The sequence below is a fragment of the Durio zibethinus genome, chromosome 24, assembly GCF_047325235.1.
Source record: "Durio zibethinus cultivar Kanyao isolate XHJ-2024 chromosome 24, ASM4732523v1, whole genome shotgun sequence".
Lineage (NCBI taxonomy): Eukaryota > Viridiplantae > Streptophyta > Magnoliopsida > Malvales > Malvaceae > Durio > Durio zibethinus.
The window spans coordinates 4499545-4519337 of NC_143185.1; the positions used below are offsets into that span (position 1 = coordinate 4499545).

General features: G+C 30.2%; 2 protein-coding genes across 15 annotated transcripts; both read right to left on the minus strand.

Annotated features, from left to right (window-relative positions):
• Positions 1-2777: 2777 nt before the first annotated feature.
• Positions 2778-7960, minus strand: LOC111316005 (ribosome biogenesis protein WDR12 homolog). Of its 11 annotated transcripts, none has more exons than XM_089753794.1 (12): positions 7611-7954; positions 6985-7110; positions 6288-6323; positions 6099-6148; positions 5696-5754; positions 5501-5611; positions 5258-5383; positions 5092-5180; positions 4657-4819; positions 3547-3582; positions 3368-3461; positions 2778-3116 (listed from the first exon to the last, which is right to left on the minus strand). In XM_089753794.1, exons 2-8 carry the CDS (start codon positions 7041-7043, stop codon positions 5136-5138), a joined length of 486 nt encoding a protein of 161 aa, XP_089609920.1. In that variant the 5' UTR covers positions 7044-7110; positions 7611-7954; the 3' UTR covers positions 2778-3116; positions 3368-3461; positions 3547-3582; positions 4657-4819; positions 5092-5135. The 11 variants fall into 11 exon arrangements, with proteins under 11 accessions (XP_089609920.1, XP_089609917.1, XP_089609926.1 ...); XM_089753791.1 differs by having other exon boundaries at positions 4657-4776; positions 7611-7950; XM_089753800.1 differs by having other exon boundaries at positions 5258-5373; positions 7611-7945.
• Positions 7961-15343: 7383 nt separating this feature from the next.
• On the minus strand, positions 15344-19511 carry LOC111316007 (alpha/beta hydrolase domain-containing protein VTE7-like). Of its 4 annotated transcripts, none has more exons than XM_089753893.1 (10): positions 18997-19511; positions 18538-18632; positions 18276-18373; positions 18097-18146; positions 17804-17881; positions 17292-17381; positions 17093-17185; positions 16845-16940; positions 16214-16279; positions 15344-15802 (listed from the first exon to the last, which is right to left on the minus strand). In XM_089753893.1, exons 1-10 carry the CDS (start codon positions 19207-19209, stop codon positions 15674-15676), a joined length of 1008 nt encoding a protein of 335 aa, XP_089610019.1. In that variant the 5' UTR covers positions 19210-19511; the 3' UTR covers positions 15344-15673. The 4 variants fall into 4 exon arrangements, with proteins under 4 accessions (XP_089610019.1, XP_022773754.2, XP_089610020.1 ...); XM_022918019.2 differs by having other exon boundaries at positions 17786-17881; positions 18997-19509; XM_089753894.1 differs by having other exon boundaries at positions 17786-17881; positions 18276-18416; positions 18997-19505.
• Positions 19512-19793: the final 282 nt, after the last annotated feature.

Genomic DNA, 19793 nt, shown 5'->3' on the forward strand with positions numbered 1-19793 from the left:
CATGCATTGCAAAGTTATCAACGTAGAAAATCTAGTACCCAAAATTATATGCCTAATAGTTATATATGATATCATATACTATAATATGATACAATCATCTAAATTTTCATATTTCATACTTGTCAATTTTTAAATTCAAGTTGTGTCATGGATGCAATGGTACATCTTGGGGTGATAGAGACAAAATTTTTTAATGAGTATGAAATAATAAAGTTATCAAAGTTAATAGATATTCAAAAAAATATGTTCAAATTCACATTTGATTTAATTCAATTTGATAAGTAAAATTAATAATTTTTATTCGTTCAAAGTGAATAGAAAATAATCTAAATTCAAATTAATTTGGATTTGAAATGATTATCGAAAAATTAACCCAAAATGATATGAAATTAAATTGATTTGATTTTAAATTTTAATAAATTAAACTTAAAAATAATTTGAATGTAAAATTCAAAAAATCAAATTTAAAATGATCAAAACTTAAAATAATTCAAATCGAAAGTATCTTAAATTTGAAATAATATAACTTAAATATAATTTGATCTGGCCTATTGAATTATGAAATATGCCTTTTTGCTTACTTTTTTTTCAACAAAGATTAAAAAGAAGTATCTTGTGGGATGTCTCCTTTAGTAAAAAATAAAAAATAAAAATTATATTAAAATACAAAATGATACTATCTTTTGCATGGTATTGTTTAGTGATAAAATTAAGATCAAATTTTTAAAAATTACGAGACTATAAGTTATAACTATTAAGAATATTAACTTACCAACAGTATTCTCCTGTGCAGTAAAAAGGTAATTACTTCATCTTTATTCAATAAATTTTTTCTTTTTAGTTAAACAAACTTGCCGATGACCCAATTGCAGATATGGTGTTACAGGCAATGCTTTCATGCAAACTTCCCATCTACTTTATTATTATTATTATTATTTTGCTTCGTGGATAGTTGCAACTCTTTTTTTGGTTTTTAGTGTATTAATAAGATGTCACTTGACTTGTTATCATCAAATTTATCGTCTCAATTCTAGTATCATTCGAAACTTCCCTTTCTCAACCTGCTACATGTTGTTTTTGGCAGTATGGCTTTATTAATATGAACATGATCCTCTGCAAGAGAGCAACAACTGTCAAACATAGGTACTCGTATGATAAAATGTAGTAGTGAATTCGAAATTTTTTTTTGAAAATATTCACTTATAATATATATATATAATAAAATTATTGTCGAATTTATTAATTTTATTAACGGATGTCCAATTAAAAAATTGCGATGTATTTTCTTTTAAAATTTTATGTTTTTTAATTTTTGGATATTTATGCATGTGTATTTTAAAGAGGACATAGGAATTGTTGAAATGAGAATATCAGATAATTGACTTAAACCAAATTAACTGATAACTTTATCCCTTATTCCAAGACTTATTTCAATGAGATGTCCAGGTTTCGTCTTTGCTGTATTACCGGACTGTGCAGCACAATGTTCATTCTCATGCTTCTTGACAGAGCTGCAGCGACGGCTCGCAATCCATGTTTAAGCGTTTTATGTTAGTGTTGTTGCCGAGCTCTCTCAACGAGGGTAAAAATCTGAAATCCCAAGTTAAGAGGTCAATTAATAATAAAGGCATGAGGTTTTTTCTGATATTTGTGTTACACATTTAAATTATTGTTAGAGAAGACAAAGGAGAAGAAAAAATTTAATAATAAAAAACTAAAAAATTAAATGAAGAGTATCAAATTTGAATGTTTCAAACTTTAAGTGACAAGATTAAAGTTGATATTATTAATTCGATATAATCTGAAAATTAATAATTCAATTAAAAAGTGATAAGTCAACATTCTCATATGTCTTAAATAACAAGCCAAAATTATTGAATTGATCTCAGAATTTTAAATTAATCTGACACGTCAACTTGAATCAAAATGATCAAATTACCCGCTTGATATTTGTGTTTTGTCCTTTAGGCCATATAAGACCCAACCGTTAGCGTTTTTGCTGACCTGATACTGTCGTAGTGAAATGTAATAAAGACGGAAAAAAAAAAACCCATTAAAGTAAACGTTGTGGTACATTTATACAAGTCATTGGATCGTGTATTGGGATTTAGCATTGGCAGATGAAAGAAGAGAAAGGGAAGATAGAGGGAATTGGGGGGGGGGGGGGGGGGGGGAGGGGAATCTGATCAGTAGTGAGGCATTTATATGGTAAAGAAGAGTGGCAGTGGCTTTTTGAGAGTGCAGTCGTTGTAATTTAATTATCGATGCATTGTGTAAATAATTTTATATATTATCAATAAATTATATATATCACATAAAATTTTAAAAAATAAATTTTTATGCATTTATTTTAAAGATTTGTAAAAATCTATATGTTCGTAATACATCAAATATAAATTATTATTATTATTATTATTATTATTATTTGTATTGGAGGAACTAAATGCTCACAACCAATCTAATAAAAAAACATAAATTACAAAATATTTTTTTCTTAATGTAAAAAAAAAAAAAGAAAACACAAGACATTGCTGAGTTTATGTCTAGTTAATTCAATGTTGTTCAAAAATTGAAACAAAATTTAATTTAATTTTAAAATATTATTACAAAAATTAAATCATAATTTACAAAAATAAAAAAAATTCTCTTTATTAATTTAACTAACCCGTGGGCTACCAATAATGTGTTATACATTATCAATATTCACATGAGAATGAAACTGAAAATTTGATTTTATTAAAATAGGAGATTTAACACCATTAATATAAAACAAAAACATAAACATAAACAGTGTAGGTTATATATTCAAGCAAATTAATGACAATTGAACAAGTAGAACATAATCTTTTAACATTTGAAGGAAATGCTGAGCCGTATGTGTTTTTTTTTACATATCATAAAGTTCCCAGAAAAAATTGGTTGCAGACGAGACCGATCCTTTAATGGTATAACATCTCCCTTGCCATGGAATCGTCGAGCTCCATTCTCAGCATCATGTCAAAGAACATAGCTGAGAAAAAGGTGCAGAATCAATCATCCATCCTCTTTTGGAAGGAAGGAAAGAAGAAGCATGCTCATTACATCGAGCTTGACTCGAGTTTGTCATGTTGTTTATTCTATAGCAAGAAAGGCAAGTTAAAATCACCATATCATGATGAATGAAACAAAAGTAGACTGAAAGTTCATTGATTGAACAAACGCAAAGGCTCTTTTCCAGCTACAACCAAGGACACTATAAAGATTGGAATTTTCAAATCAGTAGAAAATTTTGGAACATGAACTATTGAATTATCACCCAAATATCACTTACATTGAGCAGATAAGACGAATGTGTGATGATATTTAAAGAAATATAGCTAAATTTTACCTCACTAGATAAAGATGTCTGAAGAAATACAGAGCTGCGCATCCACCCTTCCACTGACCACACTGTCACTCTTCCACCGGTTGGCACATAATACCTAAAATGCGGCCAGGCCACAACATCAATGGGGATTTCAATATGTTTGCTTGAAAACTCATATACAAAAATGAATAACATTATACCTTTTCCTCGTGCGTATCAATGATAGCCAGAGGCCACTGCCACACAGAAAGCATTTGTCAAAACAGTATCCAGAGAAACAAAAGGTTGCTTCCTGTTTGGCATGTTGTGAAACAGTATCCAGTATACATAGCTAAATTGTGAAAATGCAGAAAATATGATACAGCTGATCTTAGATCCCACAACACTACTTTCCCATCATAGGATGAAGAAAGTAAATGAAAAGAAGACGTATTGTGCCACTAGCAAGCTGAAATCCAAGAATTATGTGAAGAGAACTGAAACACAGGTGCCGTTCTTCCTTGAAAAGTAAAAAGTTTCATGTGAGATGGTACTTTAAATGGTTTCATGTGTCCACACGGGCACCAAATGGGTAAGAAAGAGAGGAAAAAGAAAAACAATAACATACATGATATTATGAACAACAGACCCAGCATACAAGGATCCCATATTCTAAGAATTGGGTCAGAACCAACAGCAGCAATGAGAGCCGATCCTTCCCTACCTATATCAATGCAGTTAAGGACTTTACCACAGAACTGTGCATGAAGGATGGTATCATTCAAACTTTGGAAAACAAAACGGTTTTCTACCTTAATCTTTCCAACAAAATCAGGGAAAGAAACGAATCAACATAAAAACCAAGCCAAATACTAAAAGCAACAACTACTCAAATTCCAACCATATGATAATAAAAGTTACAGATTGCGAATTTAAAAAAAAAAAATTGATTAACAGGTGTAGTGATGTACAATGATGCCAGCCTCCCAATAAGGGTGGGCAAAATGGGAGGAAGGACATAAAAAACAGTTAAAGGTGGGTAAAGGGATGCAATAGACCCACAGAAAACGGAAAGCAAAAGAGGAACCAGGTTGGGGAAGAGCAGAAAATGAAAAACAACCTAAGCAATAATATTTCCTTTTATCCCTTCTTTCGTATGAACAAAAATTGTACTTTTAAACATCAGAAAAAGTGTGAAGACATGATTTAAGAAGCACAAAATGTAATTGCCATCGTATAACTAGAATGCAAGTGCATGCAAACACAAAGACAAATGGAGAGAGAGAGAGAGAGAGAGAGAGAGAGATGTGCTATATTTGACAAATCTTTGCCTGTCTCAACATCACATTGTCTAAAAGAGTGATCCCATCATGCCAAATAAATTGTCTCATGTTGAGGCCAAACCACACGACACACACTGTGTATGGCCCACAAGTGTAGGCACAGCCTCTCTTCACAAAACATGATATTGTCATAAGTTATGCAAATAGTTTGCTGCAGAAAAAAAAAAAAGAAAAAAGAAAAACTAAGTAATAGAAAAAGGTTATAGAAGAAAAAAGGGGAGATTTTGATATTTAAAACAGAAAAGCCCACATGCGTAATAAATACACAACATTCATTATGATGACATTGCTAGTTTATAACTGTTTGGAGAGAAGCACTGAGTTAATGATAATGGTTCAGAGGCATTCAACTTCTACTTAATATGTCAAGAGCAAGCAAGTACAAGACTGGAGATTGAATAAATGATACGGTATTATACTTACCATCGCTGCTATCAGAAAAAGTCCATATTCTTCTTGTTTTACTTTCAAAGTGCCCTTACAAAGCATGAATATTCTCTATAGAAGCCTTTCTGCATGATGGTAAACAACTTCCATTACTTGAAAATAGAAATGCAGAGCAAGGGAGCAAAGCACAAGGATGCCATACCTCTGATTGAGATTCCTCAGCCTTATTATCCATGTTTCTTTTCTTGATTGATACCACATCTCCATCTGTATCAGAGTCATTTGTCCACCATAAATTGATTGTACAATCCCAAGAACCTGAACAAACCTATATCAAGTGAGTCGGAGGCAATGACCCTGATGTTAAAAATCAACTTTATCAAAGTACATAAACACAAAAAAAAAAAAGAAAAAGAAAAGAAAAGGTTTAAAGAATAGCTGAGACCATGTCTCCTGAAGTCTTTGCCGCAACACTGTGAACAGATTCATTATGCCCATGCAAGATCTTGAATGCTCTTATCCTTACAGGATGATCATTGGAGTCCTCTGCATCAAACTTTCATAGAAAAAGGATGTACCAGTTAGTAAGGGAATTAATTTTACACTATCTATTTTGAAATGAATTCATTTTTCTAATTGCCTTCCACATCCTCTGAGTTCGAACTTTTGAAGCAGTGGCTTCTGTAGCACTTCCTGCCTCTGCACATGCAACATACCCTACTCATCAATAAAAAGATAATCACGCATACGAGTAAAAACAAACCTAGATATAGATTGAAGGACACCACACAGGATTAGGCATAAAATAGACACCACTGACAACATCGTTTCATTTCACCAAAACAGAAAGGATGATACATAGAGCGGGCTTGGAGTTTTCCAATGATATGAGACGAAAGCAATAGCTTTTATGAAGTAAAATTCATATGACATATTCATACATTAAAATCCTTCATTAAGATCAATGACTAAAATGTTAAAAATGACCATAGACCACTACTAGCCCAAACTTTCTGAGTTGATGCTAACAGAAGAAATTGCACCACTGTGTCCTTCTAGTATATGTGGACACCATCCAGCTCCTTTCCGTACCCTAAAGGAAATTACATAAAAAGAGAAAGTTCAGAAAAAAAGGAAGATTTATGTTAACCAAGTCCAGTAAAGCAGCAAAAGGACAAGAACAAAGAAATTTAAAAGTTACAAAGAATCAGACAAAGCAAAGTAATATTTACCTTCCCAAACCATCATAGCAGCCAGTCAAAATGAACCTGCAAAACAAATTGAACCATGCAGTGTTACTAAATAAATGTAATGCCAACCAACTCAAAGTCATCCAATCTTGCTTGAAAAATAAGTTAACACTAGCACCAACAGTAATAATACAGTAAAAAGTAAAAAACTGAGCTGCAAAAATACAGAATAAAATGAAGTACACTTGGTATGATTACATAGTGGAATGCTTGCCTAGGACTAGAACCATGATTGCACTAACCCAATCATCATTTGGAGAAGGCCCTTCCTCTTTTCAAAGGGCAACAGCTCTTATGTATTCAATTTCATAAATTTTCCCCGCAATTGTTCACACAATACAGCTAGGAATTAAGGATTTACAAAGTCATCCTAAATCTTCTCAAATTTCATATATTTGCAATTCTTTAGCATGAGTGCCGTAAGAAACACTTCATAATAAGAAAGATGGCAATGCTCATACAGTTGCATCACTAATTGTAAGCCTAAACAAATAATAATTAAAATAAAATTGTGATGGGTCTCTGAAACTACAAGAAAAGATAACTAAACATGTTTGATAAGGACTAACAACATAGAAATTGCATATTTCTCATTAGTTATTTTCACAAACTTTTTCTACCTAGTTAAAACTCAGTAAAGTAAATTTGAACATTAAAAATATAATGATAAAAAAAGTACCGTGGAAATGCCTTTGGCAAGAAGAAACTGCTCAAGTGACATCCGAACCAGCTCTCCATTGATAAGGAAATCAGAGGGTTCAGTTTTCCACTCAGAATCCACTGCTCATAGCCACACAATTTCCAACTTAATAACAGCAAGAGATAATAATTAGTCAGAACCTTAACTGAATTATCTCAACAGCTCTAAAGTCATTGACTTGACTTTAGAAATAGCCACAATTCTTAAAGAAACAAGCAAACAGTCAAACACAAAACTAAACACCCTCCAAAGCAAGAGAAAACCGACATCCAATCAACTTTTAAGCATATATATGCATTACCGGCTTGGAGGAGACTATTAGCAACAAATTACAAATTAACAAGAAAAAACCCAAGTTTCTTAAAGAATCCAGAAAACAGTCAGTTACCCAGAAATATCTACATACCTTTATTTGCTTGGATAAGACCATTGGCAACAAATTACAATAACCCAGAAAAAACTCAAATCAAATTATAACAAAAAAGATATTAGCTTAAATCCAAAAACAACCCCACATTTCTTAAGAAACTTAAAACACCAATTAAATTGAACCAAAACCCAATTTTGGTTTCTATCGATACCATCATATCAAATAAAGTTTTTACCTGCTTTAAGAATCTTGTTAACAATGGAGGAAAGGCCTAAAACGAGAGAGGTCAGAAGGGATGGCAATGGCAGTTATGGGAACTTTATACGGAGCTTTTAGCTTTATTACAATTCTGACTTGAATCCTCCTTGAGTTGTCTTCATTGGTTTCTCTGTTGATTTCCATTTTTCTTTAAAGCTTTTTCTTTCTTTTGGATATGTAAAAGTCAGAGAAAGGAGAAGGGGAAACTCAGACAAGGCCACAAGAGTTTAGGCAGAAGGAAGACAGGGATGAAGAAGTGAGAGCTTGGGCTTTAGTTTATGGTTAAAACTTAAAATCAGCCTTTTTTTTTTTTTTAATTTTGTAATTTCGCTCTTGATATTTTCATTTCTTTGATGGTAAAAATGTGCCGTAGCAATTAGTATTATTGGAAATTTGAGAATTTAATCTCTCTTTAATAATTTTAGAATAGTATTATATTTTATTTTGTTAAAATGGTTAATATAGTTGTTAACTTGCTTGCTTGATATTATTGATATGATATTTTGATTGATTTTATATTAATTTTCGATGATGATGTGGATTAAAATTATTATCATATTGCTTACATAAATTCACGTCAACATTAATTGTATATTTTATTTTTAAATATTATTTTTACTTAATATTTTCTTAATATCATTAAAAAAATTAAAATTGAGAGAAAATCAAAACAAAAACTATTTAACCTAAATCCTTTTGATTTCTCTCATTTGTTCTCAAATCTTAAATTCCAAATCTCCAATCTACTATACTTAATTTAAACTCAAATCAAAATCTTAAAATTAAAAACTTGAAAAAAAATGTTCGAGTTTGATGAATCAATAAACCCTAACAACAAATTTTTGAGTTCTTTTATTTGGATTGGAAATATGAATAAGTGCAATGAATCGTTTTCTCATTTACTTGTCACTAAATTTTATTTTTATACTTTAACTACAATTATTTTTTTTATGGATATTTTTATAGAATTGAAAAAAGATATTTTTTTAATTCTTTAAACCTTGATTGCTACATTGAAGAAACTGGGTTGATGAGTTAGGGTTATATTCTTTATTAGATTATTTTTAAATTTTTTTTACAATATTACATTGATTGTGGTTTTATATCTGTGTTTTTATTCAATATAGTGATTTCTTATTTTAACACTTGGATTGTCTTCTTTTATATTTTGATTGGGTTAAACTTGTTTAAAACTGAAGAAAGAGAAAGAAATTAATGGAAAATTACAACAAATCAATGAATGGTAACTTTGTTTTATAGTTTGAATACCTATGGCACATTTTGAATTCAAGGTTTACCAAAAAAGTAAAAAGTCCAAAAAATGTTAAACCCCAAATTGATAACAAATGCACATTTGTTTTATTAACTTTGATATTATGTCCGAATATTGAATTAAAGAATCCTTAGTTTAACTTGTGTTTTAGTAACCTATGTTAAGGAGGTGCGTCAGTATACTATTATTGTGGATTAAAGGTTTCTTTAGTCACTTCAATAAATGATGATAATCCTAAAAGACATTTCTTCGGTGGTAGCAATTATTAGGTATATTTGAAACAATCATATGTTGTTGAATTTTGATATTGAGTCTAAAGCATAATCTTAAAGTTTGATTATCACTAAAATTGTGCTTAGCATGATAATAAAATGTATAATTAAAATGTATGATGTATGTAGAGAAATTAGTGTTGATTTTTGCTTAGCAAGATAAGCCAATTAAGGATAAGCATATAAACTATGGATTATTGATTTAAAGGATGCCAACAGAAGTTTAACAAGAGAGAATTCAATATTAAAGGATGACAACAAAGCATTAAGGAGAATGAATGTTGACTTATAGAATGATAATTAATGTAAAAGAACAATGTTTAACATTGATAATTTATTTAACAAAGTTGCTATATTGAAAGTCGAGAATGATGTGTTACGTTCAAGATTGAAAAATGTTGTGTTAGATACAAAAGTGGAAGCAAAATAAAAAAGACTGTACAAAATAGGTTTAATGTTTACTTAGTTAGTGTTGTTGCATTTTGTATTTGGAATGGGTAAGGATGATATGATTAGGAATGAAATGTTAGCTCTGTGATAAGTAATTATATATGTATGAATGATTTATTATTTAATGTGGAGACTCGCACCCAACTTAAGAGATATTGTTTGCTTTGAACCGAATGTTTCATTGTTTTATCCCATAAAAGGTGCTTTCTAGATTTAGGGTTTAGATCTCCACATATATTTCATACCATCTCCACACATTCTTTCAATATGAGATGAGGGGCGTTACATTTAATGATATGCAAACCTTTTCTATCATTCAAATGTGTATATAATATAAAATTATATTTTGGTTAATGATAGCACATTTTCTTGCATTTGAATTTCTTTCATGTAATACATGCTATAAATAATAGAAAAACATATATGATCAATTGATACCACCAAACAAAAGATAATTGCAACCATAAAGTTATATGTTTTCATTTTCATTTGAAATCATAAACCATAATGTTTGCAACAAGAAATTGCTATTGGCATTTACAACAAACCAAAATGTTTGGCACTATAAAACCTAGAGCTATAAAACCAGACAAGTTATTGGTATCAATACCATTACATACAATTCAAGTCTGGTAAAAAAAATGCTAAACCTTCTTTCAAAACCCAAAAAGTAACTATAGAAGCTGGAATTGTGAAATTAGATAATTAGTTGGTATCAATACCAATCATTAAAAAAAAAATCTTGGTTTTCAATTTGGTTGCACAGAATCTTCATCGTCAACCTTATTCTTTTCTTTTCGTTGCAGTTGATGCAATACTTTCTTATGTTGAGTTTATTACAGTTTCTTGTTCTTCCCACTTGTTGACATATGTTTTTGTAGAATTTTTTTGTTCCTTTGTGCCTAAGAATAGAAAATTTAAAACAGTAAGATTCAATATAAAGATGCAAACAAATGGTGATGTTTCGACCAACAATGGCTATTTTACCAGTAATTTATTTTTGGTGATGTCTTGACTAATCATCATGCTGCCTCTTCCTATAAGCAACTCACCCAGGTCTTCTAAGCTATTTTTATAAAATTCATAGTATTAGTTTCAACACCCTAAACCTTATAAACTAAATTAAATCAGTAATCACTAATCCTACTATTCGGATCTTGGTATAAACCAATTCTTTTATTAGGCATTTCTTTGGTTGCAGCAACTATAAGGTATATATGAAATAATCATAACTATTGAATATTGATATTGAGCCTAAAGTATGGTTTTGAAGTTTGATTATCACTAAGATTGTGCTTGGTATGATAATAAAATGTATAATTGAAATCACTATAAAAAAATAGGTTTTTAGCGATTTTTTTTCACATTTAGCGGCATTTATAAATATTGCTAAATGGTTTGTGGCATTTGCCAATAATGCTGCTAAGAGTGTTGGCTATATCTATGTCAGAGAAAATAGTGACATTTTAGAAAAAAATGCTGCTAACTTGTAGCATTTTCAAGGACAAATGCCGTTAAATTTAGCAACATTTTTTACTGCAAACATTGCTAAATTAGGAAATTTACTTTTTTTTTTAATTATTTCAATATTCACTATTTAATTAAATAAAAAATAGATAAATATTTTTAAATTCATAAACTGAATATTATAAATATTTAAATATCTAAATACATAATTTATTTCAGTATGTATGTAACATAAAATTTAATATAATAACATTCAAATTATTTCAATATATTAACTAGAAATTTAAAATATATAAATTTGACGATCGTTTAGATTTAGAACAGTGCCATTTGATAAAGGATTTTTTTTACCACGATCACTAGCTTGCTCAAGAATCTACTGAATAAAGTAAAACAAGTTTTTACATTTAATAATAAGTTATTTTTTATATTAAAAAATATAAATACTTACTAAATGTAAAATGCAACTAATCTTGTAAAATAAAAAATACAAAGCTGCCATAAACCAACTATGACTTCATGAACTAGAATTATATTCATGCATCAACATCAATACAACTTAGCAAATATTCAAAAATAAAATCATGCATTTTGCATAAATAGTACAAACTTCCTCTTAAAATTAATTGTTATTATTTTATATTATAATTTTTATATTTTCAAACTAATGTTCCTTATAATAAGTTCAAAAATATTTTGTGTTTTTTTTTATTTTTTTAAATTTATTTACAATATAATTTTTTGATTTTAATATATTAGTTTTATTTTCTAATTCAAATATCTTTTTACATAATTTATACTATAAAACTAGTTTACTATCAATAATATATTTTTAATTAAATAATTTAATTATATTTATTATGAAATAAATAAAATATTAGTAATATTTTATATACAAATTATTATCTTTAAATAATATTGCAATCATTTACTTGTGTAGCTATTATAATGTGCATGGTTATTTTGATATTTTCAAACAAATAATATTTGATTCTTAATAATACCAAATACAATAATCTCTAATTACTAAGAATTAATGATTTTTAACTAAACAAAGTGATTATAGATAACGAGTGATAAGATTACCTTAGTAATAAGATCACCTTAGTGATTAAATTATCATAGTGATCTTGAAAATGATACAAAATGCTACCTAAGATTGTTAGAACTTGGGGTTTGGAAAAACATGAGAAATTGAACAAAGGCTTCATGGCGTGTAACGATGCCACTTTGCTTAAGGCTTTATTCGCCCTTACCATTTGATTAATTGGTATGTAAAAAAGTTACTGATAATAAACCTCAAAGATACAATGAAGCTTAATAATTGACTGCATTTCGCATTGATGAAATCAATCGACTAAGTATTCACTAGCATATAACAAGACTATTGTTCTTCTATAAAGAATTTTGCAACAAAACTTTATGGAAATAATCTAAAATTTATTTGACCAATGAAAGGAGTATTTACCATATATTGCTATATCTGAAAATTATTGTTATACTTTTCAAAATCAAAGATCTATTTATAATAAAATAGACATCTTTTTGCACAGACATAATCATCCAAATAAATGTTTATTTATATAGACATAATAGTTCAAATATATATCTATTTAGATGCGCATTATTTTTTAAACACAAATTTTAATAAATAATCATGTCTTTTAAAGAAATGTAACTTTTTATCATTACATATAATTCATGTGATATATTATTGTTGAAAATGTTACAACACAGCTTTCTTTAATTCATCATCAACTATAGATTCATCATTAGAAACCCAATTTACATCCACCAACCTTTCATTACCATCTTCACATAAAATTTCATCCTTATCATTAATTTACCATCATTTAAATTTATTTCACCTATATTCAATCCCTCAATAAACCCTAAACCCTCAACAATAACTTTATTATCATCATTAACTTCATTCACTTCACGCCCTTCCTTATTTGACTTCTCTCCTTCTGAACAATTATGAAAATCAACTAATGTAGGTGCAAGAATCCTTGGTTGTCTATTAAGCTCATTATTGCTAATCATAATAACCTCATCATCAATATCATTTGAACCTTCACCAATCTTAATTGGTTTAAGCAGAGCATTTGGAGTATCACTATTAAGTTTGGAATCCAAATGTTTTATATAAATATCTATAGGTCTATCCAATTTAATTGAGCAACCAAGTGTACCATAATATTATCCTCTTATGTTAACAACTTTAAACTTGTTTTTAATGTTTTACTAGACTCCACAAAGTAAATTTTCACCTTATTCCTTAAGTTATAATCTAAACTTTTCATAGTTTCTAGTATTGTCCAATAACAAATACGATTTGGATCCTCATCAAATTTAATTACCAACAAATTCACACATCTAAATGAATTACGACTTCTTTTGAATTGTCCCCTATGGTAGTACTTTGCTTGGCATGGTTCCCAAGTCATGCTAACCTTAAATCCTAACATCAAAATAAAATAAATTAATAAATATGTCTATGGTTAACCAAATAATTAATGTTATGTGCAACAAATAGTACACACATAATTCAATAAACATTTTATATACTAGACAATTGTACATGTTATTATACAAAAACTAATGTTGCTAGCAAGTTGATGTAATTTAACTATTCACAAATAATTATATTTAATGGCCCATGCAACTAGACAAGTAGGCCATAGAGCTAGACAAAAAATAATAAAAAACAACAAGGCTACACACCACTATAATCAACTATTGCTAAAAAAATAAAAAATTTTAGCAAACATATTTATTAAAGAGTGTAACCCTAACCTATCAACCAAATTTATTCAATGTACCAATAAAGGTTTAAGATATTAAAAAAAAAATCCTTTTTTTTAGTTTTATGAAAATTTCAATAGTCACACATATATATATATATATAGTTAAAGTGCAAAGAAGATAAAAAAAGCAATTGTAGAAAGTCAAATCATTTAACTTGTTCTTTTTTGAAAATGCGAAGAAATGCGAAGAATATGAGGACAGCAAGAGAGAAATAGTTGAATCTTACGTTGTTTCCTCTAAAAAACTTTCAGTATTCGATTTATCAATTTTGATTAGGGTTAAATATTGTTGAGATTTGGGGATATTTTGTTTAAATGAGAATTCTAATTAAGATTCAAGATAGTTTAGATTGAGGATTTTGCGATTTGCTTAGGGAAGTAATTGTTTTTGTTTTTTCAATTTCAGACTTGTATTTATTTATTTTTTTGTTAATGATATTTAGAAAAATAATATTAGGGAGATGTAATTAGAGAGGAAAATAAAATAAAAAGGTTAATACTGACATGGATTTATATAAGTCACATGGCAATGATTTTAATCTATGTCATCATCGAAAATTAATAACCACCAATCAAATTTTCACGTCAATAAAATCAATTGACATGCAAGCAAGTCAATAACTACGTCAATCATTTTAACAGATAAAATTTAATATTATTAATAATTTATTTAAAATTATTAAATTAAAATAATAAAAGGATTAAATTTCTTTGAATTAGAGTAAATGGAATAAATTCTCAAATTTTGAATAGTGCAGGAACCTATGGCACATTTTGAATAATTTTTTTATTCACTCCTTTTGTTTTGTTTTGTTTTTTTTCGGTTTTTTAAGTAACTATCATTATAGCCAGAGGTAACACCAAGGTTGAATAGGACAAATCTAAACTCAACTTGTTTTGGCCACTTATTTTCGAATGAAAATCTATCACCATGATCTTAAGAAAGAAAAAAAAATCCGTTATAAATGTTTTCATCTTGCTCCAATTCGATCGAGACATGAATTTGGAAATCCAGAACGGACAGGGTCAGGTTAGAGTCTAAGTTTTGCCTTAATTGACTTTGGATATATCCATACATCATATTTTTATATTTATATTATTTTAATAAATTTATTTATTTAATAATAGTTAGAGGATTAATTTAATAATATAATAATACATTTAAAAGTAATTAACATGAACCAAAAATAAAAATTTATATTAAAATCATATTAAAATAATATTACGAAAAGTAATTGGGGTTCAAATGCAAGTTACATATGTTTTCCTTGGATAGGGTAAATTCAGGCTTTCAATTTTTATTTTTTCAGTTTAACACTTTCGTGATTATCTCTCAGTATTTGTTCAAGTGAATTTCAGTGGCTTTGAACTCAATTATTGACACCCTAATAGGTAGGGAACAACACAATTTAGTCCCTTGCATCAGAGATTTTCAGGATCAGAAGCAAGCCTCAATTTTCAAGGATTTCTATGCATGATAAACAGGACAATCTAGCCATTTGCTTGTGTTTGGGATTAACTTTGAGACAGTCCAATCCATTGTCTATGAATTGTGCCCGTTTGTCTCTCCAACATATGTAAAATATCATCTAATGGTACTGTTTTTTCTTACCTTCTTTTCCCTTGTAAACAAGTTGAAACATAAATGTTCTACATTATATGTAACCAAGAAGCCAGATCGCTTTGATGAACTGAAAAAGCAGCCGCAGCAATCTAATGGAGATTGAAATCATCTTCCTTCTGCAAGTCTGTGCATCGGTTCCCATTCTCAGCAGCTATCATTTTGAGTGAAATCTGCAATCAACTTTACAACACGACGAGGTTTCTCAACATGAGGAAGGTGACCGCTATGTGGTACTCGTTGCATACTTGCCTTTGGAAGCTCAAAAAGCAGTCTCTTTAACATGTCAAGAAAAAAAATCAGAAGTTACTATTAAACCAGATATTGTCCTGGTTGTTTCTTGATAAGGTATATGCACCAGGGAAAAATGGTCATTTTTGCAACTTGTCTGACGGGCTCATATCGCCTTTTAATTAGCGTTAATGATAAAAAAATGTGCAGTGTTACAAGCATTAAGAGCAACCAATGAGAGAATTTTTGTTCCAGAAGTAGCTCTGCTGGTAATTGTCTGACTATTAGATGTGGTCATCAAGTATGATTTCATAGGTAAAATGTGCAAAAGCGAACCAATACTGCTATATGGGAATTGTAGTTGAATGGAATTATTCAAGTTAGACCTCATATGTAATAAATCCAAAACTTGAAATAGTACCTCATAAATAATAGCCTGAAATGCAAAACACTCACCATTGCCAGGTGGTTGCTCACTATCTTATCATTCTCGCCATAGATTATCAGTGTTTTCTGCTTCACCTGCAGAAAGCAAATTCAGACAGAATGTTACAAAAATATAACCCACTCGCTAGTCTTTCTTCTTAACTTCTGACAACAGAATACTATGTCTGAGCTGTAATGAACAGCTCATCCTTCAATATGGTCAGATTACTGGTGGAATTAACCTTGGATTTGGCGTAATATTCAATAAATATGTGAAAATGCATAATTTCGAAAGAAGCATTCTTTAGCAGCAGTTTATTTTGTGTATTCTATTAACATAATGCATACGGAATTCAACTTAATTCAATCTTCAACAAGGGCTTTGTCTTACAAAAAGTTGTCTCACAAATATGGGTTTAAGTCTCCACATATCTACCATAGTGGATCCCCAGAATATCCCTATGTGATATTGGGGTGTAACAATCAATTCAAACTAGCAGCAAGATGAGCTCATATTCTCCTAAAAGCACTGATGTCCTTGGGTATATTCAAATTTTACATGTGCATATCATGTATTATGAGAACAATAAGTTATAAACTACATGTATAAAGGAATGAAGTTTAACTCTTTAAGCACAAATGGAAATTTTCATCACTGTACCTGCTTTATTTGGGACACTACATTGTAGCCTCTGCTAACCATAAAGTTAACAGTTACATCTTTCCACCAAGGCATATGGCAATGTAAGCGGCCAACCTAGGTTCCCATATGAAAATCAAACAATGGAGATTAGCTTTTATACATAGCAACGTGTTGCAAGAGAAAACTCAGCAGTACATTGAATCTCAGTGTTCAAATAGTAACCCAGAAATAAAAGGAATAAACAATGTTCAGAACTTAAAACTCACATTTGTCCAGTCTAAGATTTTGGATAATGGTATGCCATTGAAAGCTAATAGATTTGCATAAAAGCGTAAAGGGAAAGTTTTTAGTAAGGAAACCTGGTCCATAAGCATTGCTAGAATGTTAGCATTAAGTTCATTGATAGAATAAATGAACACAAATAAAACAGAAATGTCACACTGTTTAATGGAAATGGAGACTTACCCAAGCATAAGCTACTATTTTTGGTAACTTTGCAAGGTTTCCCGTGCCTTCTGCATATACACTTGGATTGATCAAAACCAACTTTTCGACCTGAGAAGGAAAGAAAAAATTGTTACTAGTGCGAAACAGCAAGTCCAAGTAACCAGACTCCAAAGTGAGTGAGGTTAAGAGAAAAGGCAAGAGTAAGAGTAAAAGCAAAACTGAAAATACTTGAATAAAAGATACTAAAGCATATACGTAAGCCAGAATGCCTCTGCAACAGCTACATATGTGGATATATCTCTCTATCTTACAAATGGGGGGATATGAAAATGGGAAAGTGATCATTTAACAGATAAGTGATTGAATCAGAAGTATAATCCAAGGCTGCAAGATACATATATACGATGGTGGACATGGCCAGGCACTTGAAAAAGCAGTGAGTAAATTTTCAGACAAAACATTTATAATGTGTCAGCCATGAGAATAAGCTAAATCATAAAGGAAAGACTTACAGCTTCTGGATAATTTACCGCAAAGTCAATTGCAACAGCAGCACCAAGACTTGGTCCAACTAATACCACTGGCCTTTTGATGTATGACTTCCAAAGCTAGAATAAATAAAAAACAATCTAAACTCAAGAACTGATCTAAATGTTCTCCGCCAACCAATGCTAAATGCACATGTACCCAGATCATCCACACATCTCAAGCTAGAATGCCAACCAGAAAAGATATCCATCCGATGTTTAAGAATACACGATTACATCCACACTTGAATGCAAATTAGAAGCAACATTCAAAATAAAAGAACTTGATGATACACCTGATAGAGGTGGCAACGTTTAGATGCTACATTACATGGTGGAAGCCTTCCTAGTAAAGGTTAGCAAAACAGAAGCAACAGGACAAAAATATAAACACCAGTTATTTTCAAAGCACACTGCAAGATAAAGACATAAAGACAAAATCCAATAGAAATACAGTTAAGATGGAAGGATGAACCTAAATCAGAGAAACCCCATCCAAGAACGTCAAGAGCCCATGCCTCCAAACCAGAATCTTCGAGCAATGGGTAAGCACGCCTCCATTCTAAACAAGAACTAAGGGAAAACAACATATCTAATCGGCCAACAGCCATGTAGCCTGTTGGTAAGGTGGTGGACTCTTAGTTCCAATAACAAGGAAAAACAATATATTGAAACAGGTTCAGCAGGAAGCAGGAAGCAGGAAGTTTATAATCACTGTACATCTATGTGCTACTGACCTGTCAAAGCAATGGAGAAGAACAACTGGATTGGCATCGCTTTGCACAAGTGGTTGTACACAACTACTCATTATAGAACTTTCAGAACATCTAATCTGCAATTTTGACAAGAACAACATATTAGTTAGAATTTGTGAATGCCAAAAGGATAATTTAAAGGAAAATTGAATTTTTAGAATTACCTAATTACAACCTATTCTTTTATCCCAGTACTCAATCAATAAAACACCCTTGATTTTCTATATCTAGAATTTGGAATAACTACACATAAATCTAAAATTCCCCATCACATTCAACAGCTTCCATTTTCCAAAATAGTCAAAAACAAAGAAGAAAGCTTTTGGTAATCAAAACCATTTTCTATCAACCCAAGACACTAAAAAAAAAGTGAAGAAAACAAATAGAAAGAGAACACTATAAAGAGTGCAATGAAAGAAAGAAAAGGGAAGAAGAATCAACCTGAACAGGGAGCCTCTGTATCCTCCTAGCCAAATTTCTGGCAAAAGGGTCTTTGATTTTCTCAACCTCTTTGGGAAGAAAAGAAGGGAACCCATTATCAATACCACCGTCACCAACCACCTTAACACCACCACTTAATCTTTCACATTTTGTTACTGTAACTCCTCCTAATGCTGTTGGTGGAAATGACCCCAGTTTAAGAGCAGCCATCATCAATTTTTTTTCTTTTTCCCAAAACCCCAAAATATCAGTACCAACTCTTAATGCAACTTTAACAAAACAAATAATTCAAAGCTTAAAAACAAAACCAAATAAAAAAAAAAGAAAAAGAAAGAACATAAAAAAGGCTTTCAAACAAGTATTTAAAGTGCTGTTGTTGAAGTAAGTAACTGGCAAGCAGAAGCAAAATGGGATTCCTTTGTTTTATGTTAATGTACTCTTTCTTTGATAACTTGCGCCTTATTTTTTTATTTTATTTTATTTTATTTAATGATGAAACTTGACTTTAAACACACTGTCCAAGAAACCAGAAAACTCAGATGTCTGTTCTGGTCGACTGGTACTAAAGCCGGTGCTGTGAATTCCATATCAAAAGGGATAGGTTTGTTTTGAACTTTTGCTATTTTTAAGTAACGTGTCTTTCTTCACATGCCTTTTGGATCGAAAATATGGGCTGGTAAAGTGACAAGTAACGTCAGAATTTAACTCTTCATTGATATCGTTGAAACGCTAAAAAAGAATTTTCGCACTTTTACTCAACAAATACGGCAAAAATAGGAGTGCCTAGAAATTGAACA

Bases quoted from the DNA above. Each gene is read 5' to 3' on its own strand.
- LOC111316005 (XM_089753790.1), bottom strand. From the start codon at position 7,043: ATGGAGAGCTGGTTCGGATGTCACTTGAGCAGTTTCTTCTTGCCAAAG. The intron at 5,612-5,695 runs GCAATTAGAAAA...TTTCTATGAAAG, and splicing joins GAACTCAGAGGATGTGGAAG to TTTGATGCAGAGGACTCCAA. The intron at 5,181-5,257 runs GTATGGCATCCT...ACCATCATGCAG, and splicing joins CTGAGGAATCTCAATCAGAG to AAAGGCTTCTATAGAGAATA.
- LOC111316007 (XM_022918019.2), bottom strand. From the start codon at position 19,209: ATGATGGCTGCTCTTAAACTGGGGTCATTTCCACCAACAGCATTAGGA. The intron at 16,941-17,092 runs GTGAGTTTTAAG...ATGGGAACCTAG, and splicing joins AAATCTTAGACTGGACAAAT to GTTGGCCGCTTACATTGCCA. The intron at 16,280-16,844 runs GTACAGTGATGA...TGCTTTCTGCAG, and splicing joins TAGTGTCCCAAATAAAGCAG to GTGAAGCAGAAAACACTGAT.